The sequence below is a fragment of the Pelecanus crispus genome, chromosome 32 (assembly GCF_030463565.1).
Source record: "Pelecanus crispus isolate bPelCri1 chromosome 32, bPelCri1.pri, whole genome shotgun sequence".
Lineage (NCBI taxonomy): Eukaryota > Metazoa > Chordata > Aves > Pelecaniformes > Pelecanidae > Pelecanus > Pelecanus crispus.
The window spans coordinates 57782-77678 of record NC_134674.1 but is presented as its reverse complement, the minus strand read 5'-3'; the positions used below and the strand labels follow the sequence as shown (position 1 = coordinate 77678).

At 67.6% G+C, this 19897-nt stretch overlaps 1 protein-coding gene across 1 annotated transcript in view; it reads left to right on the top strand.

The window, feature by feature from the left end:
• CHD3 (chromodomain helicase DNA binding protein 3) overlaps positions 1 to 19897 on the top strand; it is a 91507-nt gene that overhangs the window by 26314 nt on the left and 45296 nt on the right. The window contains 10 exon segments of the mRNA XM_075725503.1: positions 512 to 715; positions 1824 to 2054; positions 5552 to 5746; positions 7800 to 8014; positions 10746 to 10877; positions 12448 to 12547; positions 14033 to 14224; positions 15384 to 15584; positions 17310 to 17447; positions 18363 to 18484. Of these exon segments, the coding sequence (XP_075581618.1) occupies positions 512 to 715; positions 1824 to 2054; positions 5552 to 5746; positions 7800 to 8014; positions 10746 to 10877; positions 12448 to 12547; positions 14033 to 14224; positions 15384 to 15584; positions 17310 to 17447; positions 18363 to 18484 (1730 nt within the window).

Genomic DNA, 19897 nt, shown 5'->3' with positions numbered 1-19897 from the left:
TCCCCATCCTCCTGTCCCCTGGTGTCCCCAGTGCCCCCATCCCCGAGTGTCCCCACGTCCCCATCCCCCTGTCCCCCAGTGCCCCCATGTCCCCCTCCCCATGCCCCCATCCCCTGGTGCCCCCATGTCCCCATCCCCCTGTCCCCTGGTGCCCCCATGTCCCCATCCTCCTGTCCCCCCATCCCCAGTGCCCCCATCCCCGAGTGTCCCCATGTCCCCATCCCCCTGTCCCCCGGTGCCCCCATGTCCCCATCCCCCTGTCCCCTGGTGTCCCCGGTGCCCCCATCCCCGAGTGTCCCCACGTCCCCATCCCCCTGTCCCCCAGTGCCCCCACGTCCCCCTCCCCATGCCCCTATCCCTGAATGTCCCCATGTCCCCATCCCCCTGTCCCCCGGTGCCCCCATGTCCCCATCCTCCTGTCCCCCCATCCCCAGTGCCCCCATCCCCGAGTGTCCCCACGTCCCCATCCCCCTGTCCCCGGCGCTCCCCCCCCCATCAATCCGGGTGGCAGCGGGCGGTGCGTGGCGTCCCCGCAGGGCCGGGGCCGGAGGAGGAGGGGGACGGCTACGAGACGGACCACCAGGACTACTGCGAGGTGTGCCAGCAGGGCGGGGAGATCATCCTCTGCGACACCTGCCCCCGCGCCTACCACCTCGTCTGCCTCGACCCCGAGCTCGACCGCGCGCCCGAGGGACGCTGGAGCTGCCCCCACTGCGTGAGCTGCGGCCTGGGGGGCTTGGGGGGGGTCCCTGAGGAGGGTTGGGTGGTCCTAGAGGGGTCCCTGGGGGGGTTTGGGGGTCCTAGAGGGGTCCCTGCGGGGCTTTCGGGGTCCCTGAGGGGGGTTGGGGGCTCCTAGAGGGGTCCTGGGGGGGGATTGGGGGTCCCTGAGGGGGTTTGGAGGTCCCTGGGGGGATGCTGGGGGATTTGGGGGTCCCTAAGGGGATCCTCAGGGAGTTTGGGGGGTCCCTAGGGGGGTCCTGCAGGGGTTAGAGGGTTCCTTGGGGGTCCCTGGTAGAGGGATTTGGGGGTCCCTGGGGGGTGTAGGGGTCTCTCAGGGTGTCCCTAAGAGGTCTGGGTGTCCCTCAGGGTGTCCCCAGGGCAGTTTTGGGGATGTCCCCAGGAGGTTTGGGTGTCCCTGGGGGACATCCTGAAGAGGTTGGGTGTCCCTCAAGGTGTCCCCAGGAGGTTTGGGTGTCCCTGGGGGACGTCCTGAAGAGGTTGGGTGTCCCTCAAGGTGTCCCCAGGAGGTTTGGGTGTCCCTGGGGGACATCCTGAGGAGGTTGGGTGTCCCTGGGGGATATCCCCAGGAGGTTTGGGTGTCCCTCAGGGTGTCCCCAGGAGGTTTGGGTGTCCCTGGGGGTGTCCCCAGGAGGTTGGGTGTCCCTGGAGGGTGTCCCCAGGAGGTTTGGGTGTCCCTGGGGGTGTCCCCAGGAGGTTGGGTGTCCCTGGAGGGTGTCCCCAGGAGGTTTGGGTGTCCCTGGGGGTGTCCCCAGGAGGTTTGGGTGTCCCTGGGGGACGTCCCCAGGAGGTTTGGGTGTCCCTGGAGGGTGTCCCCAGGAGGTTTGGGTGTCCCTGGGGGACGTCCCCAGGAGGTTTGGGTGTCCCTGGAGGGTGTCCCCAGGAGGTTTGGGTGTCCCTGGGGGTGTCCCCAGGAGGTTTGGGTGTCCCTCAGGGTGTCCCCAGGAGGTTTGGGTGTCCCTGGGGGTGTCCCCAGGAGGTGTTGGGTGTCCCTGGGGGTGTCCCCAGGAGGCTTGGGGTCACTGGGTGCTGTTTTGGGGGCACTCCCAGAAGGTTTGGGGTGCCTGACGCTGGGTGTCGCTCAGGAGAAGGAGGGGGTGCAGTGGGAAGCGAAGGAGGAAGAGGAGGAGGAGGAAGAGGAGGAGGAGGAAGGGGAGAAGGAGGAGGAGGACGACCACATGGAGTACTGCCGGGTGTGCAAGGACGGCGGGGAGCTGCTCTGCTGCGACGCCTGCGTCTCCTCCTACCACATCCACTGCCTCAACCCGCCCCTGCCCGAGGTCCCCAACGGCGAGTGGCTCTGTCCCCGCTGCACGGTACGGGGGCACGGGGGCGGAGGGGGGACGGGGTGCGGGGGGTGGGGAGTGGGCAGGTGGTGGGGGACCTGCGGGGGACGGGGTGGGGATGGGACAGGGATGGGACAGGGACCTGGTGGGGACGGGAGAGGGACGGGATGTGGGTGGGGATGGGACAGGGATGGGACAGGGACCTGGTGGGGACGGGAGAGGGATGGGATGTCGGTGAGGATGGGACAGGGACCTGGTGGGGACAGGAGAGGGATGGGATGTGGGTGGGGATGGGACAAGGATCTTCTGGGGACAGGATTGGGACCTGGTGGGGACAGGAGAGGGAGAGGATGTTGGTGGGGATGGGAGAAGGACGTGCTGGGGACAGGAGAGGGATGGGACAGGGACCTGGTAGGGATGGGACAGGGATGGGACAGGGACCTGGTGGGGACAGGAGAGGGATGGGATGTGGGTGGGGATGGGACAGGGATGGGACAGGGACCTGGTGGGGACAGGAGAGGGATGGGATGTGGGTGGGGATGGGACAGGGACCTGGTGGGGACAGGAGAGGGACGGGATGTCGGTGGGGATGGGACAGGGATGGGACAGGGACCTGGTGGGGACAGGAGAGGGACGGGATGTCGGTGGGGATGGGACAGGGATGGGACTGGGACCTGGTGGGGACAGGAGAGGGATGGGACAGGGACCTGGTGGGGATGGGACATTGGTGGGGACAGGACTGGGACCTGCCGGGGATGGGACAGGGATGGGACAGGGACCTGGTGGGGACAGGAGAGGGATGGGATGTGGGTGGGGATGGGACAGGGATGGGACAGGGACCTGGTGGGGACAGGAGAGGGATGGGATGTGGGTGGGGATGGGACAGGGATGGGACAGGGACCTGGTGGGGGTGGGACTGGGACCTGGTGGGGATGGGGCTGGGACCTGCTGGGGACAGGAGAGGGATGGGACAGGGACCTGCTGGGGACGGGACATTGGTGGGGACAGGACTGGGACCTGCTGGGGATGGGACAGGGATGGGACAGGGACCTGGTGGGGACGGGAGAGGGACGGGATGTCGGTGGGGATGGGACAAGGATCTTCTGGGGACAGGACAGGGACCTGGTGGGGACAGGAGAGGGACGGGATGTGGGTGAGGATGGGACAGGGACCTGGTGGGGACGGGAGAGGGATGGGATGTGGGTGGGGATGGGACAGGGATGTGACAGGGACCTGGTGGGGACGGGAGAGGGACGGGATGTCGGTGGGGATGGGACAAGGATCTGGGGACAGGACAGGGACCTGGTGGGGACAGGAGAGGGATGGGATGTGGGTGGGGATGGGACAGGGATGGGACAGGGACCTGGTGGGGACAGGAGAGGGATGGGATGTGGGTGGGGATGGGACAAGGATCTGGGGACAGGACAGGGACCTGGTGGGGACAGGAGAGGGATGGGATGTGGGTGGGGATGGGACAAGGATCTGGGGACAGGACAGGGACCTGGTGGGGACAGGAGAGGGATGGGACAGGGACCTGGTGGGGATGGGACATTGGTGGGGACGGGACAGGGACCTGGTGGGGACAGGAGAGGGATGGGATGTCGGTGGGGATGGGACAAGGATCTGGGGACAGGACAGGGACCTGGTGGGGACGGGAGAGGGAAGGGATGTGGGTGAGGATGGGACAGGGATGGGACAGGGACCTGGTGGGGACAGGAGAGGGATGGGATGTGGGTGGGGATGGGACAGGGACCTGGTGGGGACAGGAGAGGGACGGGATGTGGGTGAGGATGGGACAGGGACCTGGTGGGGACAGGAGAGGGACGGGATGTGGGTGAGGATGGGACAGGGACCTGGTGGGGACAGGAGAGGGATGGGACAGGGACCTGCTGGGGATGGGGACAGGGACAGGGTTGGGGACAGGACAGGGACCTGATGGGGACGAGGATGGTGATGGACAGGGATGGGGACAAAGATGGAGCTGATGGGCTTGGGGACATGGATGGGGATGGGACATGGAGAAGATGGGAATGGGATGGGGACAGGGTTGGGGACAGGACAGGGAGCTGGTGGGTACAGGGAGAGCAAGGGGGACAGGACCTGGTGGGGAGGGGGCAGGGATGGGACATGGGTGGGGATGGGGACAGGGACAGGGTGAGTATGGGGTTGGGGACAGGAGTGCTCTGGGGAGGGGGACATGGAGGGCGTCTGGTGGGGACAGGGATGGGGACAGGACTGGGAAGGGGACAGGGACAGGAGTTGATGGGGACAGGGACGGCTCAAGGCTGGGGACAGGACCTGATGGGGACAGGGACAAGGCTGGGGACAGGGGGGTCTCAAGTTTGGGGACAGGGACAGGACCTGATGGGGACAGGGACAGGGCTGGGGAAAGGGGTGATTCAGGCTGGGGACAGGGACAGGACAGGGGTGGGGACAGGGGGGTCTCAAGGCTGGGGACAGGGACAGGACAGGGCTGGGGACAGGGGGGTCTCGAGTCTGGGGACAGGGACAGGACCTGATGGGGACAGGGATAGGGACAGGGGGGTCTCAAGGCTGGGGACAGGGACAGGACAGGGCTGGGGACAGGGGGGTCTCAAGGCTGGGGACAGGGACAGGACAGGGGTGGGGACAGGGGGGTCTCAAGTTTGGGGACAGGAACAGGGACAGGACAGGGCTGGGGACAGGGGGGTCTCAAGGCTGGGGACAGGGACAGGACAGGGCTGGGGACAGGGGGGTCTCAAGTTTGGGGACAGGGACAGGACAGGGGTGGGGACAGGGGGGTCTCAAGGCTGGGGACAGGGACAGGACAGGGCTGGGGACAGGGGGGTCTCAAGGCTGGGGACAGGGACAGGACAGGGCTGGGGACAGGGGGGTCTCGAGTCTGGGGACAGGGACAGGACAGGGCTGGGGACAGGGGGGTCTCGAGTCTGGGGACAGGGACAGGACAGGGCTGGGGACAGGGGGGTCTCAAGGCTGGGGACAGGGACAGGACAGGGCTGGGGACAGGGGGGTCTCGAGTCTGGGGACAGGGACAGGACCTGATGGGGACAGGGATAGGGACAAGGGGGTCTCAAGGCTGGGGACAGGGACAGGACAGGGCTGGGGACAGGGGGGTCTCGAGTCTGGGGACAGGGACAGGGACAGGACAGGGCTGGGGACAGGGGGGTCTCAAGTTTGGGGACAGGAACAGGGACAGGACAGGGCTGGGGACAGGGGGGTCTCAAGTTTGGGGACAGGAACAGGGACAGGACAGGGCTGGGGACAGGGGGGTCTCAAGTTTGGGGACAGGAACAGGGACAGGACAGGGACAAGGCTGGGGACAGGGACGAGGACAACCACGGCGACGGGGCCAACGCAGGGACGCTGCAGCCACCCCTTGGGGTGGGCACCCGCCCCCCCCGGGTGCCCCCACCTCTGGGTGGGTGGGTGGGGGGTTTGTGGGGGGGGGGGCACGCACGGGACAGGCCCCGCCCCGCTGGCCGTCCCCGTGTCCCCCCGCTGTCCCCAACGCCGCTGTCCCCCCGCAGTGCCCGGTGCTGAAGGGGCGGGTGCAGAAGATCCTGTACTGGCGGTGGGGGGAGCCGCCCCCCCCCGTGGCCGCCCCCCCCGGGGCCCCCCCCGAGGGGCCCCCCCCAGCGCTCCAGGGTCGCTCCGAGCGGGAATTCTTCGTCAAGTGGGTCGGGCTCTCCTACTGGCACTGCTCCTGGATCAAGGAGCTGCAGGTATGGGGGGGACCCCTACCGGGGGGGGACCCCAGTGTCGGGGGGGCCCCGATATACCCAGTGTGGGGGGATCTGATACTGGGGGAGCCCAATATACCCAGTTTGGGGGGCCCTGATACTGGGGGGGGCCTGATATACCCAGTGTGGGGGGATCTGATATTGGGAGGGGGCCCAATATACCCAGTGTGGGGGGATCTGATATTGGGAGGGGGCCCAATATACCCAGTTTTGGGGGTTCTGATACTGGGGGAGCCCAATATACCCAGTTTGGGGGGCGTAGATACTGGGGGGGGCCCGATATACCCAGTGTGGGGGGATCTGATATTGGGAGGGGGCCCAATATACCCAGTTTTGGGGGTTCTGATACTGGGGGAGCCCAATATACCCAGTGTGGGGGGCCCTGATACTGGGGGGGGGCCCGATATACCCAGTGTGGGGGGATCTGATATTGGGAGGGGGCCCAATATACCCAGTTTGGGGGGATCTGATACTGGGGGAGCCCAATATACCCAGTTTGGGGGGCGTAGATACTGGGGGGGGCCCGATATACCCAGTGTGGGGGGATCTGATATTGGGAGGGGGCCCAATATACCCAGTGTGGGGGGATCTGATATTGGGAGGGGGCCCAATATACCCAGTATGGGGGGTGTAGATACTGGGGGGGGCCCGATATACCCAGTGTGGGGGGATCTGATATTGGGAGGGGGCCCAATATACCCAGTTTGGGGGGCCCTGATACTGGGGGAGCCCAATATACCCAGTTTGGGGGGCGTAGATACTGGGGGGGGCCCGATATACCCAGTGTGGGGGGATCTGATATTGGGAGGGGGCCCAATATACCCAGTTTGGGGGGCGTAGATACTGGGGGGGGCCCGATATACCCAGTGTGGGGGGATCTGATATTGGGGGGGGGGCCCAATATACCCAGTTTGGGGGGCCCTGATACTGGGGGAGCCCAATATACCCAGTTTGGGGGGCCCTGATACTGGGGGGGGCCCGATATACCCAGTGTGGGGGGATCTGATATTGGGAGGGGGCCCAATATACCCAGTTTGGGGGGATCTGATACTGGGGGAGCCCAATATACCCAGTGTGGGGGGTGTAGATACTGGGGGGGGCCCGATATACCCAGTGTGGGGGGATCTGATATTGGGAGGGGGCCCAATATACCCAGTTTGGGGGGATCTGATACTGGGGGAGCCCAATATACCCAGTATGGGGGGTGTAGATACTGGGGGGGGCCCGATATACCCAGTGTGGGGGGATCTGATATTGGGAGGGGGCCCAATATACCCAGTTTTGGGGGTTCTGATACTGGGGGAGCCCAATATACCCAGTTTGGGGGGGCGTAGATACTGGGGGGGCCCGATATACCCAGTTTGGGGGGCGTAGATACTGGGGGGGCCCGATATACCCAGTGTGGGGGGATCTGATATTGGGGGAGCCCAGTATACCCAGTTTTGGGGGCCCTGATACTGGGGGGGGGCCTGATATACCCAGTGTGGGGGGCCCTGATACTGGGGGAGCCCAATATCCCCAGTTTGGGGGGGGCAGATACTGGGGACACCCCGATATCCCCAGCAGGGCGGATGCGGGGGGGGTTCCCCAGGACTGGGGGCACCCCAGTATCCCCAACTGGGGGGATGCGGGGAGATTCCCCAGGACTGGGGGCACCCCAGTATCCCCAACTGGGGGGTCCCAAGGCTTGGGGACACCCCAATATTCCCAAATGGGGGTCCCCTGGCTTGGGGACACCCCAATATTCCCAGCTGGGGGGACATGGGGGCGTTCCCCAGGACTGAGGACCCCCCAATTTCCCCACCTGGAGGGGCTGGAGGGGTCCCCAATTTTGGGGACATCCCCAGCTGGGGGGCCGCCATGATGTGCAGCGCTCCCCCCGCTCCCCCATCACCCCCACCCCTGGGGCGGGGGCAGCACCCCAATTCCTCCCCCCCTACCCCTTTCCAGGAGCTCTGGGGGGAGCTGGGAGGGGGTGTGGGGGGGTGCTGAGCCCCCCCGTAATTTGGGGGTGCCCCCCTCCGTGTCCCCCCAGCTGGAGATCTTCCACCTGGTGATGTACCGCAACTACCAGCGGAAGAACGACATGGACGAGCCGCCCCCCCTCGACTACGGCTCGGGGGACGACGACCCCAAAAGCGAGAAGCGGGGGGCCGGGGGGGACCCCCTTTTTGGGGGGATGGAGGAGCGCTTCTACCGCTACGGCATCAAACCCGAGTGGATGACGGTGCACCGCATCATCAATCACAGGTGGGGTAGCACCCATGGGTGCCACGTGGCCCGGGACCCCCCGCCGAAATCGGGAGGGGATGGGTGGCATCAGCATGGGGGCAGGGGAGCGCCTGGGCGGGGTTTGGGGACACCGCTGGCACCCGTGGGGACACTCTGGGCACCCTTGGGTCCTCTACGGGCACCCACAGCACCCATGGGTGCCCCGCAGCACCCACAAGGTCCCTGGTAGCCAGGGGGACCCCCCAAAATTGGGGCGAGACGGCTGGCATTGGCGTGGGGCTGGGGGAGCGCCTGGGCGGGGTTTGGGGACACCGCTGGCACCCGTGGGGACACTCTGGGCACCCTTGGGTCCTCTACGGGCACCCCCAGCACCCATGGGTGCCCCCCAGCACCCACAGAGGCCCCTGGTACGCATGGGGACCCCCCAAAATTGGGCTGGGATGGCTGGCATTGTGGTGGGGCTGGGGGAGCGCCTGGGCGGGGTTTGGGGACACCGCTGGCACCCGTGGGGACACTCTGGGCACCCTTGGGTCCTCTACGGGCACCCCCAGCACCCATGGGTGCCCCCCAGCACCCATTGGGAGCAGTTTGGGCACTGTCCCCAGGTGACCCCATGTCCCTTCAGGGTGTCCCTGTCCCCATGTGACCCCTCTCCGGTCTGTCCCTGTCCCCAGGTGACCCCGTGTCCCTGGGTGTCCCCGTGTCCTGTCCGTGTGTCCCTGTCCCCAGGTGACCCGATGTCCCCATGTGACCCCGTGTCCTGTCTGTGTGTCCCTGTTCCCAGGTGTCCCTGTGTCCTTATGTGACCCCATGTCCTGTCCATGTGTCCCTGTCCCCAGGTGTCCCCATGTCCCCTCCATGTGTCCCTGTCCCCAGCTGTCCCCAGGTGACCCCATGTCCTGTCCGTGTGTCCCTGTCCCCAGGTGACCCCATGTCCCTGGGTGTCCCCATGTTCTGTCCGTGTGTCCCTTTCCCCAGGTGACCCTGTGTCCCCAGGTGTCCCCATGTGACCCCCTGTCCCCATGTGACCCCGCGTCTTGTCCGTGTGTCCCTGTCCCCAGGTGACTCCTGTCCCCAGGTGACCCCATGTCCCTGTCCCCAGGTGTCCCCATGTGACCCCCTGTCCCCATGTGACCCCCTGTCCCCATGTGACCCCATGTCCCCTCCATGTGTCCCTGTCCCCAGGTGTCCCCAGGTGACCTCATGTCCCTATGTGACCCTGTGTCCTCTCCGCATGTCCCTGTCCCCAGGTGACCCCATGTCCCCAGGTGTCCCCATGTGACCCCATGTCCCCTCCATGTGTCCCTGTCCCCAGGTGTCTCCAGGTGTCCCCATGTCCTGTCTGTGTGCCCCTGTCCCCAGGTGACCCCATGTCCCCGGGTGACCCCATGTGACCCTGTCCTGTCTATGTCTCCCTGTCCCCAGGTGACCCCCCCATGCCCGTTGTCCCCTGGGTGCCCGTTGTCCCCTCTGTGCCCGGTGTCCCCTCTGTGCCCGGTGTCCCCTGGGTGCCCGGTGTCCCCTGGGTGCCCGATGGCCCCTCTGTGCCCGGTGTCCCCCCGGTGCCCGGTGTCCCCATAATGCCTGTTGTCTCCCCGGTGCCCGGTGTCCCCATAATGCCTGTTGTCTCCCCGGTGCCCGGTGTCCCCCCGGTGCCCGGTGTCCCCATAATGCCTGTTGTCTCCCCAGTGCCCGGTGTCCCCCCGGTGTCCCCATAATGCCTGTTGTCTCCCCGGTGCCCGGTGTCCCCCCGGTGCCCGGTGTCCCCATAATGCCTGTTGTCTCCCCGGTGCCCGGTGTCCCCCAGGTGCCCGGTGTCCCCGCAATGCCCGTTGTCCCCTGGGTGCCCGTTGTCCCCACGATGCCTGTTGTCCCCCCGGGTGCCCGTTGTCCCCCGGGTGCCCGGTGTCCCCCGGGTGCCCGGTGTCCCCCCCATGTCCATTGTCCCCTGGGTGCCCGTTGTCCCCATGATGCCTGGTGTCCGCCCTGGTGCCCATTGTCCCCCCATGCCCATTGTCCCCCCGGGTGCCCGGTGTCCCCTCTGTGCCCGGTGTCCCCTCTGTGCCCGGTGTCCCCCCCAGGTCCATTGTCCGCTGGGTGCCTGGTGTCCCCCCTGGTGCCTGGTGTCCCCCGGGTACCCAATGGCCCCTCTGTGCCCGGTGTCCCCACGATGCCCGGTGTCCCCCCGGTGCCCGGTGTCCCCACGATGCCCGGTGTCCCCATAATGCCTGTTGTCTCCCCGGGTGCCCGTTGTCCCCCGGGTGCCCGGTGTCCCCTGGGTGCCCGTTGTCCCCACGATGCCTGGTGTCCCCCCGGGTGCCCGGTGTCCCCGCAATGCCCATTGTCCCCTGGGTGCCCGGTGTCCCCACGATGCCCGGTGTCCCCTGGGTGCCCAGTGTCCTCTGGGTGCCCAGTGTCCGCCCTGGTGCCCGGTGTCCCCTGGGTGCCCAATGGCCCCTCTGTGCCCGTTGTCCCCACGATGCCCGTTGTCCCCTGGGTGCCCGTTGTCCCCATAATGCCTGTTGTCCCCATGATGCCCATTGTCCCCCGCGATGCCCGTTGTTCCCCGGGTGCCTGGTGTCCCCACGATGCCCCTTATCCCCATAATGCCCGTTGTCCCCATAATGCCCATTGTCTCCCCGGTGCTCGTTGTCCCCGCGATGCCGGTTGTCCCCTGGGTGGCCGTTGTCCCCCCGGTGCCCGGTGTCCCCCGGGTGCCCGGTGCGGGCCGTGACGCCGTGCCGCGCAGCGTGGACCGGAAGGGGCAGTACCACTACCTGGTGAAGTGGCGGGACCTGCCCTACGACCAGGCCACCTGGGAGGAGGACGAGATGCCCATCCCCGACTACGACCTCCACAAGATGGCCTACTGGAAGCACCGGTGAGGGACACGGGGGGACATGGGGGGACATGGGGACATGGGGACATGCCTGCTGGAAGCATTGGGGGGGGACACGGGGGGACATGGGGACACAGGGGGACATGGGGACATGCCTGCTGGAAGCATTGGGGGGGACACGGGGGGACATGGGGACACAGGGGGACATGGGGACATGCCTGCTGGAAGCACTGGTGAGGGACACGGGGACATGGGGACACGGGGGGACATGGGGGGACATGGGGACATGGGGACATGCCTGCTGGAAGCATTGGGGGGGGACACGGGGGGACATGGGGACACAGGGGGACATGGGGACATGCCTGCTGGAAGCATTGGGGGGGACACGGGGGGACATGGGGACACAGGGGGACATGGGGACATGCCTGCTGGAAGCACTGGTGAGGGACACGGGGACATGGGGACACGGGGGGACATGGGGACACAGGGGGACATGGGGACATGCCTGCTGGAAGCACTGGTGAGGGACACGGGGACATGGGGACATGGGGGAGACATGGGGGGACATGGGGACATGCCTGCTGGAAGCACTGGTGAGGGACACGGGGGGGACACGGGGGGGACATGGGGACATGCCTGCTGGAAGCACTGGTGAGGGACACAGGGGGACATGGGGGGGACATGGGGGGACATGGAGACATGCCCACTGGAAGCACCGGTGAGGGACACGGGGGGGATATGGGGGGGATATGGGGACACGGGGGGACATGGGGACACAAGGGGGATGTGGGGACACGGGGGGACATGGGGACATGCCTGCTGGAAGCATCAGTGACGGTCATGGGGACAGGGGGACATGGGGAATATGGGGGGACATGGGGACACGCCTGCTGGAAGCATCAGTGAGGGTCATGGGGACGGGGGGGGACGCGGGGACATGCCTACTGGAAGCACCAGTGAGGGATGTGGGGACACAGGGGGGACATGGGGACACTGGGGGAATGTGGGGGGACCTGGGGACACTGGGGGGAGACGGGGGAACATGAGGACATGGGGGAACGCGGGGGGACATGGGGACACGGAGGGGACATGGGGGATGTGGGGACATGGCTGCTGGAAGCATCCGTGAGGATCATGGGAACAGGGGGACATGGGGACACAGGGAATGGGGGGACACGGGGGGGACATGGAGGAGGGTGGGGGGACATGGGGACATGGGAGAACATGGGGGGACATGGGGACACGGGGGGACATGGGGACACGCCTGCTGGAAGCACTGGTGAGGCTGGAGATACGGGAACGAGGGGGGGACATGGGGACAGAGGGGGACAGAGGGACGCAGGGAGGCCATGGGGACATCCCGACTGGCCGTGTGCCCCCGTGTCCCCGTGAGTCCCCCAATGTCCTCATGCTGCCACGTGTCCCTGTGGTGTCCTCATGGTCTCATGTCTGCATGTGTCCCCTCCATGTCCCTCTGTCCCCCCCCGTGTCCCCATCCTCCCCGGTGTCCCTGTGCCCCCTGTCCCCTCCATGTCCCTGTGTCCCCATGTCCCCCCATCTCCCTGTGTCCCCCTCGTGTCCTGTCCCCCACCCGCTGTCCCCGTGTCCCCAGGGAGGTGTTCATGGGGGAGGACCCGGCCCAGCCCCGCCGCTACAAGAAGAAGAAGAAGGAGACGCCGGGGGAGGGACCCCCCGACTCCCCCACCAACGACGTGAGTGTCCGGATGCCTGGGTCCCCTCCGTGGTCCCTTGGGTCCCCCCCCAGACACCTGGGTCCCCTCCGTGGTCCCCTGGGTCCTTCCCTGGACGTCTGGGTCCCCTGAGAAGCTTGGGGTCCCTCCGTGGACCCCTCCCATTGCACCCTTGGGTCCTCCGGACGCCTGGGTCCCCTCCCTGGACGCCTGGGTCCCCTCCATGGACGCTTGGGTTCCCCAGATGCCTGGGTCCCCTCCATGGTCGCCTGGGTCCCCTCCATGGACCCTTGGGTCCCCTCCCAGATGCCTGCGTCCCCTGAGAAGCTTGGGGTCCCCTCCATTGTCCCTTGGGTCCCCTTCCTGGATGCCTGGGTCCCCTCCATGGTCCCTTGGGTCCCCCAGATGCCTGGGTCCCCTCCATGGACCCTTGGGTCCCCTCCCAGATGCCTGCGTCCCCTGAGAAGCTTGGGGTCCCCTCCATGGTCGCCTGGGTCCCCTTCCTGGATGCCTGGGTCCCCTCCATGGTCCCTTGGGTCCCCCAGATGCCTGGGTCCCCTCCATGGACCCTTGGGTCCCCTTCATGGTCTCTTGGGTCCCCCGGATGCCTGGGTCCCCTCCATGGACCCTTGGGTCCTTCCCTGGACGTCTGGGTCCCCTGAGAAGCTTGGGGTCCCTCCGTGGACCCCTCCCATTGCACCCTTGGGTCCTCCGGACGCCTGGGTCCCCTCCCTGGACGCCTGGGTCCCCTCCATGGGCCCTTGGGTTCCCCAGATGCCTGGGTCCCCTCCATGGTCGCCTGGGTCCCCTCCATGGACCCTTGGGTCCCCTCCCAGATGCCTGCGTCCCCTGAGAAGCTTGGGGTCCCCTCCATTGTCCCTTGGGTCCCCTTCCTGGATGCCTGGGTCCCCTCCATGGTCCCTTGGGTCCCCCAGATGTCTGGGTCCCCTCCATGGACCCTTGGGTCCCCTCCCAGATGCCTGCGTCCCCTGAGAAGCTTGGGGTCCCCTCCATGGTCGCCTGGGTCCCCTTCCTGGATGCCTGGGTCCCCTCCATGGTCCCTTGGGTCCCCCAGATGCCTGGGTCCCCTCCATGGACCCTTGGGTCCCCTTCATGGTCTCTTGGGTCCCCCGGATGCCTGGGTCCCCTCCATGGACCCTTGGGTCCTTCCCTGGACGTCTGGGTCCCCTGAGAAGCTTGGGGTCCCTCCGTGGACCCCTCCCATTGCACCCTTGGGTCCTCCGGACGCCTGGGTCCCCTCCCTGGACGCCTGGGTCCCCTCCATGGGCCCTTGGGTTCCCCAGATGCCTGGGTCCCCTCCATGGACCCTTGAGTCCCCTCCATGGTCCCTTGGGTCCCACCTCTGGATGCCTGGGTCCCACCCCGGACACCTGGGTCCCCCGGCACCTCCACGTCATTAACAACCCCCCTGGGTGTCCATGGGGGGGTTCGGTCGCCCAGATGCCTGGGTCCCCCACCCAGCGACACCCTCCCCTATGCCGGCAGCCGACGGTGAAGTACGAGACGCAACCGCGGTTCATCACGGCGACGGGCGGCACCCTGCACCTCTACCAGCTGGAGGGGCTGAACTGGCTGCGCTTCTCCTGGGCGCAGAGCACCGACACCATCCTGGCCGACGAGATGGGGCTGGGCAAGACCATCCAGACCATCGTCTTCCTCTACTCCCTCTACAAGGAGGTGAGGTCGCTCTCGCCTGGCCCTGGTTGTCACCCGCCTGGCCCTGGAGTCACCCGCCTGGCCCTGGTTGTCACCCGCCTGGCCCTTGTGTTTCCTACTTGGCCCTGGTTGTCACCCACGTGGCCCTTGTGTTTCCTACTTGGCCCTGGTGTCACCCGCCTGGCCCTGGTGTCACCTGCCTAGCCCTGGTTGTCACCCACCTGGCCCCTGGTTGTCACCTGCCTGGCCCTGGTGTTTCCTACTTGACCCTGGTTGTCACCCACTGGTCCCTGGTTGTTACTCACTTGGCTTTGGTTGTCACCCGCCTGGGCCCTGGGTGTCACCTGCCTGGCCCTGGTGTTTCTTACTTGGCCCCAGTGTCACCCGCCTGGTCCCTGGTGTCACCCGCCTGGCCCTGATATTTCCTTCTTGGTCCCTGGTTGTCACCCGCCTGGTCCCTGGTTGTCACCTGCCTGGCCCTGGTGTCACCCACCTAGTCCCTGGTGTCACCCACCTGGCCCCGGTGTTTCCTACTTGCCCCTGGTTGTCACCCACCTGGTCCCTGATTGTCACCCGCCTGACCCTGGTGTCACCCGCCTGGCCCCGGTGTTTCCTACTTGCCCCTGGTTGTCACCCACCTGGTCCCTGGTTGTCACCCGCCTGACCCTGGTGTCACCCACCTGGCCCCGGTGTTTCCTACTTGCCCCTGGTTGTCACCCGCCTGGGCCCTGGTTGTCACCCGCCTGGGCCCTGGTTGTCACCCGCCTGGGCCCTGGTGTCACCCGCCTGGCCCCGGTGTTTCCTACTTGCCCCTGGTTGTCACCCACCTGGTCCCTGGTTGTCACCCGCCTGACCCTGGTGTCACCCGCCTGGCCCTGGTGTTTCCTACTTGGCCCTGGTTGTCACCCGCCTGGTCCCTGGTTGTCACCCGCCTGGTCCCTGGGTGTCACCCACTTGGGCCCTGGTTGTCACCCTCCTGGCCCCTGGTGTCACCCACCTGGCCCTGGTGTCACCCACACGGCCCACACTGTCCCCACGTCCCCCAGTGCCCTGTCCCACACTGTCCCCATGTCCCCCAAGGCCCCTGTCCCATGCCAGCCCCCATCCCCCTGTGTCACACTGTCCCCACGTCCCCCAAGGGCCCCGTCCCCGTGTCCCCGTGTGACGCGCTGTCCCCCAGGGCCACACCAAGGGCCCGTTCCTCGTCAGCGCCCCGCTCTCCACCATCATCAACTGGGAGCGGGAGTTCCAGATGTGGGCCCCCGCCTTCTACGTCGTCACCTACACTGGGGACAAGGACAGCCGGGCCATCATCCGCGAGAACGAGTTCTCCTTCGATGACAACGCCATGAAGGGAGGCAAGAAGGCCTTCAAGATGAAGGTGAGCGGGACGTCGGGGTCCCCAGGGGGTTGGGGTGCTGGGGGTGACCTGGGCAGTAGGGTCCCTGGGGGGTGGTTGGAGTGACCTGGACACGGGGTGCATGGGGGGTTAGGGTGACATGGTGGCCTTGACGTGAGTGTGCTGGGGGGTCAAGGGTGCCAGAGGGTCAGGGTACCCCAGCCACTGGGGTCCCAGGGGGGTTGGGGTGCTGGGGGTGACCTGGACAGTAGGGTCCCAGGGGGGTGGTTGGGGTGACCTGGACACGGGGTGCCTGGGGTGTTGGGGTGACATGGACACAGGGTGCCTGGGGGGTTGGGGTGACATGGTAGCCTGGTACAGGGGTCCTGGGGGGTCAGGGTGCTGGGGGGTCAGGGTACCCCGGACACTGGGGTCCCAGGGGGGTTGGGGTGCTGGGGGTGACCTGGACAGTAGGGTCCCAGGGGGGTGGTTGGGGTGACCTGGACACGGGGTGCCTGGGGTGTTGGGGTGACATGGACACAAGGTGCCTGGGGGGTTGGGGTGACATGGTAGCCTGGTACAGGGGTCCTGGGGGGTCAGGGTGCTGGGGGGTCAGGGTACCCCGGACACTGGGGTCCTGGGGGGTCGGGGTAACATGGTGGCCTGACGTGGGTGTCCTGGGGGGTCAAGGGTGCCAGGGGGTCAGGGTACCCCAGCCCCTGGGGGGTCAGGGTGCCAGGGGGTCAGGGTACCCCAGCCATTGGGGTCCCAGGGGGGTCGGGATGACATGGTGGCCTGACATGGGTGTCCTGGGGGGTCAGGGGTGCCAAGGGGTCAGGGTACCCCAGCCACTGGGGTCCCGGGGTGGTTGGGGTGCTTGGGGTGACCTGGGCAGTAGTGTCCCTGGGGGGTGGTTGGGGTGACCTGGACATGGGGTGCCTGGGGGCTTGGGGTGACATGGTGGCCTGGTACAGGGGTCCTGGGGGGTCAGGGTGCCCCAGACACTGGGGTCTTGGGGGTGTTGGGGTGACATGGTGGCCTGGTACAGGGGTCCTGGGGGGTCAGGGTGCCAGGGGGTCAGGGTAGCCCAGACATTGGGGTCCCCGGGGTTGGGGTGTACAGGGGTGCCTGCATGCTGGGATCCCAGGAGGCGTTGGGGTGCCAGGGGGGTCGGGGTGGCCCAGGTGGTCAGGGTGCCCCAGACGCCGGGGTCCTGGGGTAAATTGGGGTGCTGGGGTGGCCAGATGCCAGGATCCTGGGGGGCTGGGGTGTTGGGGTGGTGGTGGGGGTCTGGGTCCCCCAGACGCCAGGGTCCTGGAGGGGTCAGGGTGCTGGGGTGGCCAGATGCTGGGGTCCCAGGTGCTCGGGGTGCCCCGGACACCGGGGTCCTGGGGTAAATTGGGATGCTGGGGTGGCCAGATGCCAGGATCCGGGGAGGTCAGGGTGTTGGGGTGCTGTTGGGGGTCTGGGTGCCCCAGATGCCAGGGTCCTGGAGGGATCGGGGTGCTGGGGTGGCCAGATGCCAGGATCCTGAGGGGTCAGGGTGTTGGGGTGTTGGTGGGGTGTGGGTGCCCCAGATACTGGGGTCCCAGAGGGATCGGGGTGCTGGGGTAGCCGGATGCCAGGGGATCGAGGTGCCCTGTCCGCCAGAATCCCGGGGCGGTGGGGCGTGGGTTGGGGTGGGGGGTGGCGGTGGTGCAGGGGGTCGGGGTCCCCTGGCTGCCGGGGTCCCCGGGGGGGACCCATGGGTGCTGACGGCCGCGGCAGCGGGAGGCGCAGGTGAAGTTCCACGTGTTGCTGACCTCCTACGAGCTGATCACCATCGACCAGGCGGCCCTGGGCTCCATCCGCTGGGCCTGCTTGGTGGTGGACGAGGCCCACCGCCTCAAGAACAACCAGTCCAAGGTGCCCGCGCCCCGGGGGTCCTGGGCGCGGGGTGGGTGGGGGGGGGGGGCTGCATGGCTGGGTGCCCGGGGTGGGGGGCACCCAGATGCCTGGGTCCCTGGGGAGGGGGCACCTGGACGCCTGGGGCCACTGGGAGCGGGCATCTGGATGGCTGGGTCCCTGGGGAGGGGGCACCCGGATGCCTGGGGCCACTGGGAGGGGGCACGCGGATGGCTGGGTCCCTGGGGAGGGGGTACCCGGATGCCTGGGTCCCTGGGGAGGGGGCACCCGGATGCCTGGGTCCCTGGGGAGGGGGCACGCGGATGGCTGGGTCCCTGGGGAGGGGGCACCCAGATGCCTGGGTCCCTGGGGAGGGGGCACGCGGATGGCTGGGTCCCTGGGGAGGGGGCACCCGGATGCCTGGGTCCCTGGGGAGGGGGCACGCGGATGCCTGGGTCCCCGGGGAGGGGGCACATGGATGCCTGGGTCCCCAGGGTGGGGGGCATGCGGATGCCTGGGTCCCTGGGGAGGGGGCACGCGGATGGCTGGGTCCCTGGGGAGGGGGCACCCGGATGCCTGGGTCCCCGGGGAGGGGGCACATGGATGCCTGGGTCCCCAGGGTGGGGGGCATGCGGATGCCTGGGTCCCTGGGGAGGGGGCACCCAGATGCCTGGGTCCCTGGGTGCTGCGGGGGGGGGGGGGATGTTCCCCAGATGCTGGGGTCCGTGGGTGCCCTGGGAGGGTGGGGGGTGCTCCTGGATCCTGGGGGGTGGTAGGGTTGGTCCTGGACATTGGGGTCCATGGGTGCCCTGGGGGGGGGGGGGGTCGGGGGGTCACTCCCGGATGCCAGGGTCCATGGGTGGGATCGGGGGAGTCGCTCCCGGACGCCGGGGTCCATGGGTGACGCCCCCCCCCCCCCCCTCCCCCCCCCCCCAGTTCTTTCGGGTGCTGAACGGGTACAAGATCGAGCACAAGCTGCTGCTGACGGGGACCCCGCTGCAGAACAACCTGGAGGAGCTCTTCCACCTCCTCAACTTCCTCACCCCCGAGCGCTTCAAGTGCGTCCCCCGATGTCCCCTCGCGTCCCCCTGTCCCCCCCCCCTCCTCCCCTGGGGTCCCCCTGTGCCCCCCTCCTGTCCCTTCTGGGTCCCCCTGCATCCTCCTGCATCCACCCACATCCCTCCGCCACCGGTGTGTCCCTGCTGCTCCTGTCCCCCCTCCCTGTCCCTCTGTGTCCCCTGGTGTCCCCTCCCCTTCCCCAGGGTCCCCCCTATCCCTCCCCATGTCCCCTGCGTCCTGCCACGTCATGGCTGTCCCCATGTCCCCTGCGTCCCGCCACGTCATGGCTGTCCCCATGTCCCCTGCGCCCCGCCACGTCATGGCTGTCCCCGCATCCCTCCATGTCACGACCGTCCCCATGTCCCCCTGTCCCCTGCATCCCGCCACGTCATGGCTGTCCCCATGTCCCCCCATGTCCCCTGCGCCCCTCCATGTCACGGCTGTCCCCGCATCCTTCCACGTCACAGCCATCCCCATGTCCCCATGTCCCCCTGTCCCCTGCGTCCCGCCACGTCATGGCTGTCCCCATGTCCCCTGCGTCCCGCCACGTCATGGCTGTCCCCACATCCCTCCATGTCCCCTGCGCCCTGCCATGTCACGGCTGTCCCCACATCTTTCCACATCACGGCCATCCCCATGTCCCCGTGTCCCCATGTCCCCTGCGCCCCGCCACGTCATGGCTGTCCCCTGCACCCCGCCATGTCATGGCTGTCCCCCTGTCCCCTGCATCCCGCCACGTCATGGCTGTCCCCATGTCCCCCCATGTCCCCTGCGCCCCTCCATGTCACGGCTGTCCCCGCATCCTTCCACGTCACGGCCATCCCCATGTCCCCATGTCCCCGTGTCCCCTGCGTCCCGCCACGTCATGGCTGTCCCCACATCCCTCCATGTCCCCTGCGCCCTGCCATGTCACGGCTGTCCCCACATCTTTCCACATCACGGCCATCCCCATGTCCCCGTGTCCCCGTGTCCCCTGCGCCCCGCCACGTCATGGCTGTCCCCACATCCCTCCATGTCCCCTGCGCCCTGCCATGTCACGGCTGTCCCCACATCCTTCCACGTCACGGCCATCCCCATGTCCCCATGTCCCCGTGTCCCCTGCGCCCCGCCACGTCATGGCTGTCCCCACATCCCTCCATGTCCCCTGCACCCCGCCACGTCATGGCTGTCCCCATGTCCCCTGCGCCCTGCCACGTCATGGCTGTCCCCGCATCCTTCCACATCACGGCCATCCCCATGTCCCCATGTCCCCGTGTCCCCTGCGCCCCACCACGTCATGGCTGTCCCCTGCACCCCGCCACGTCATGGCTGTCCCCACATCCCTCCATGTCCCCTGCGCCCTGCCATGTCACGGCTGTCCCCACATCTTTCCACATCACGGCCATCCCCATGTCCCCGTGTCCCCTGCGCCC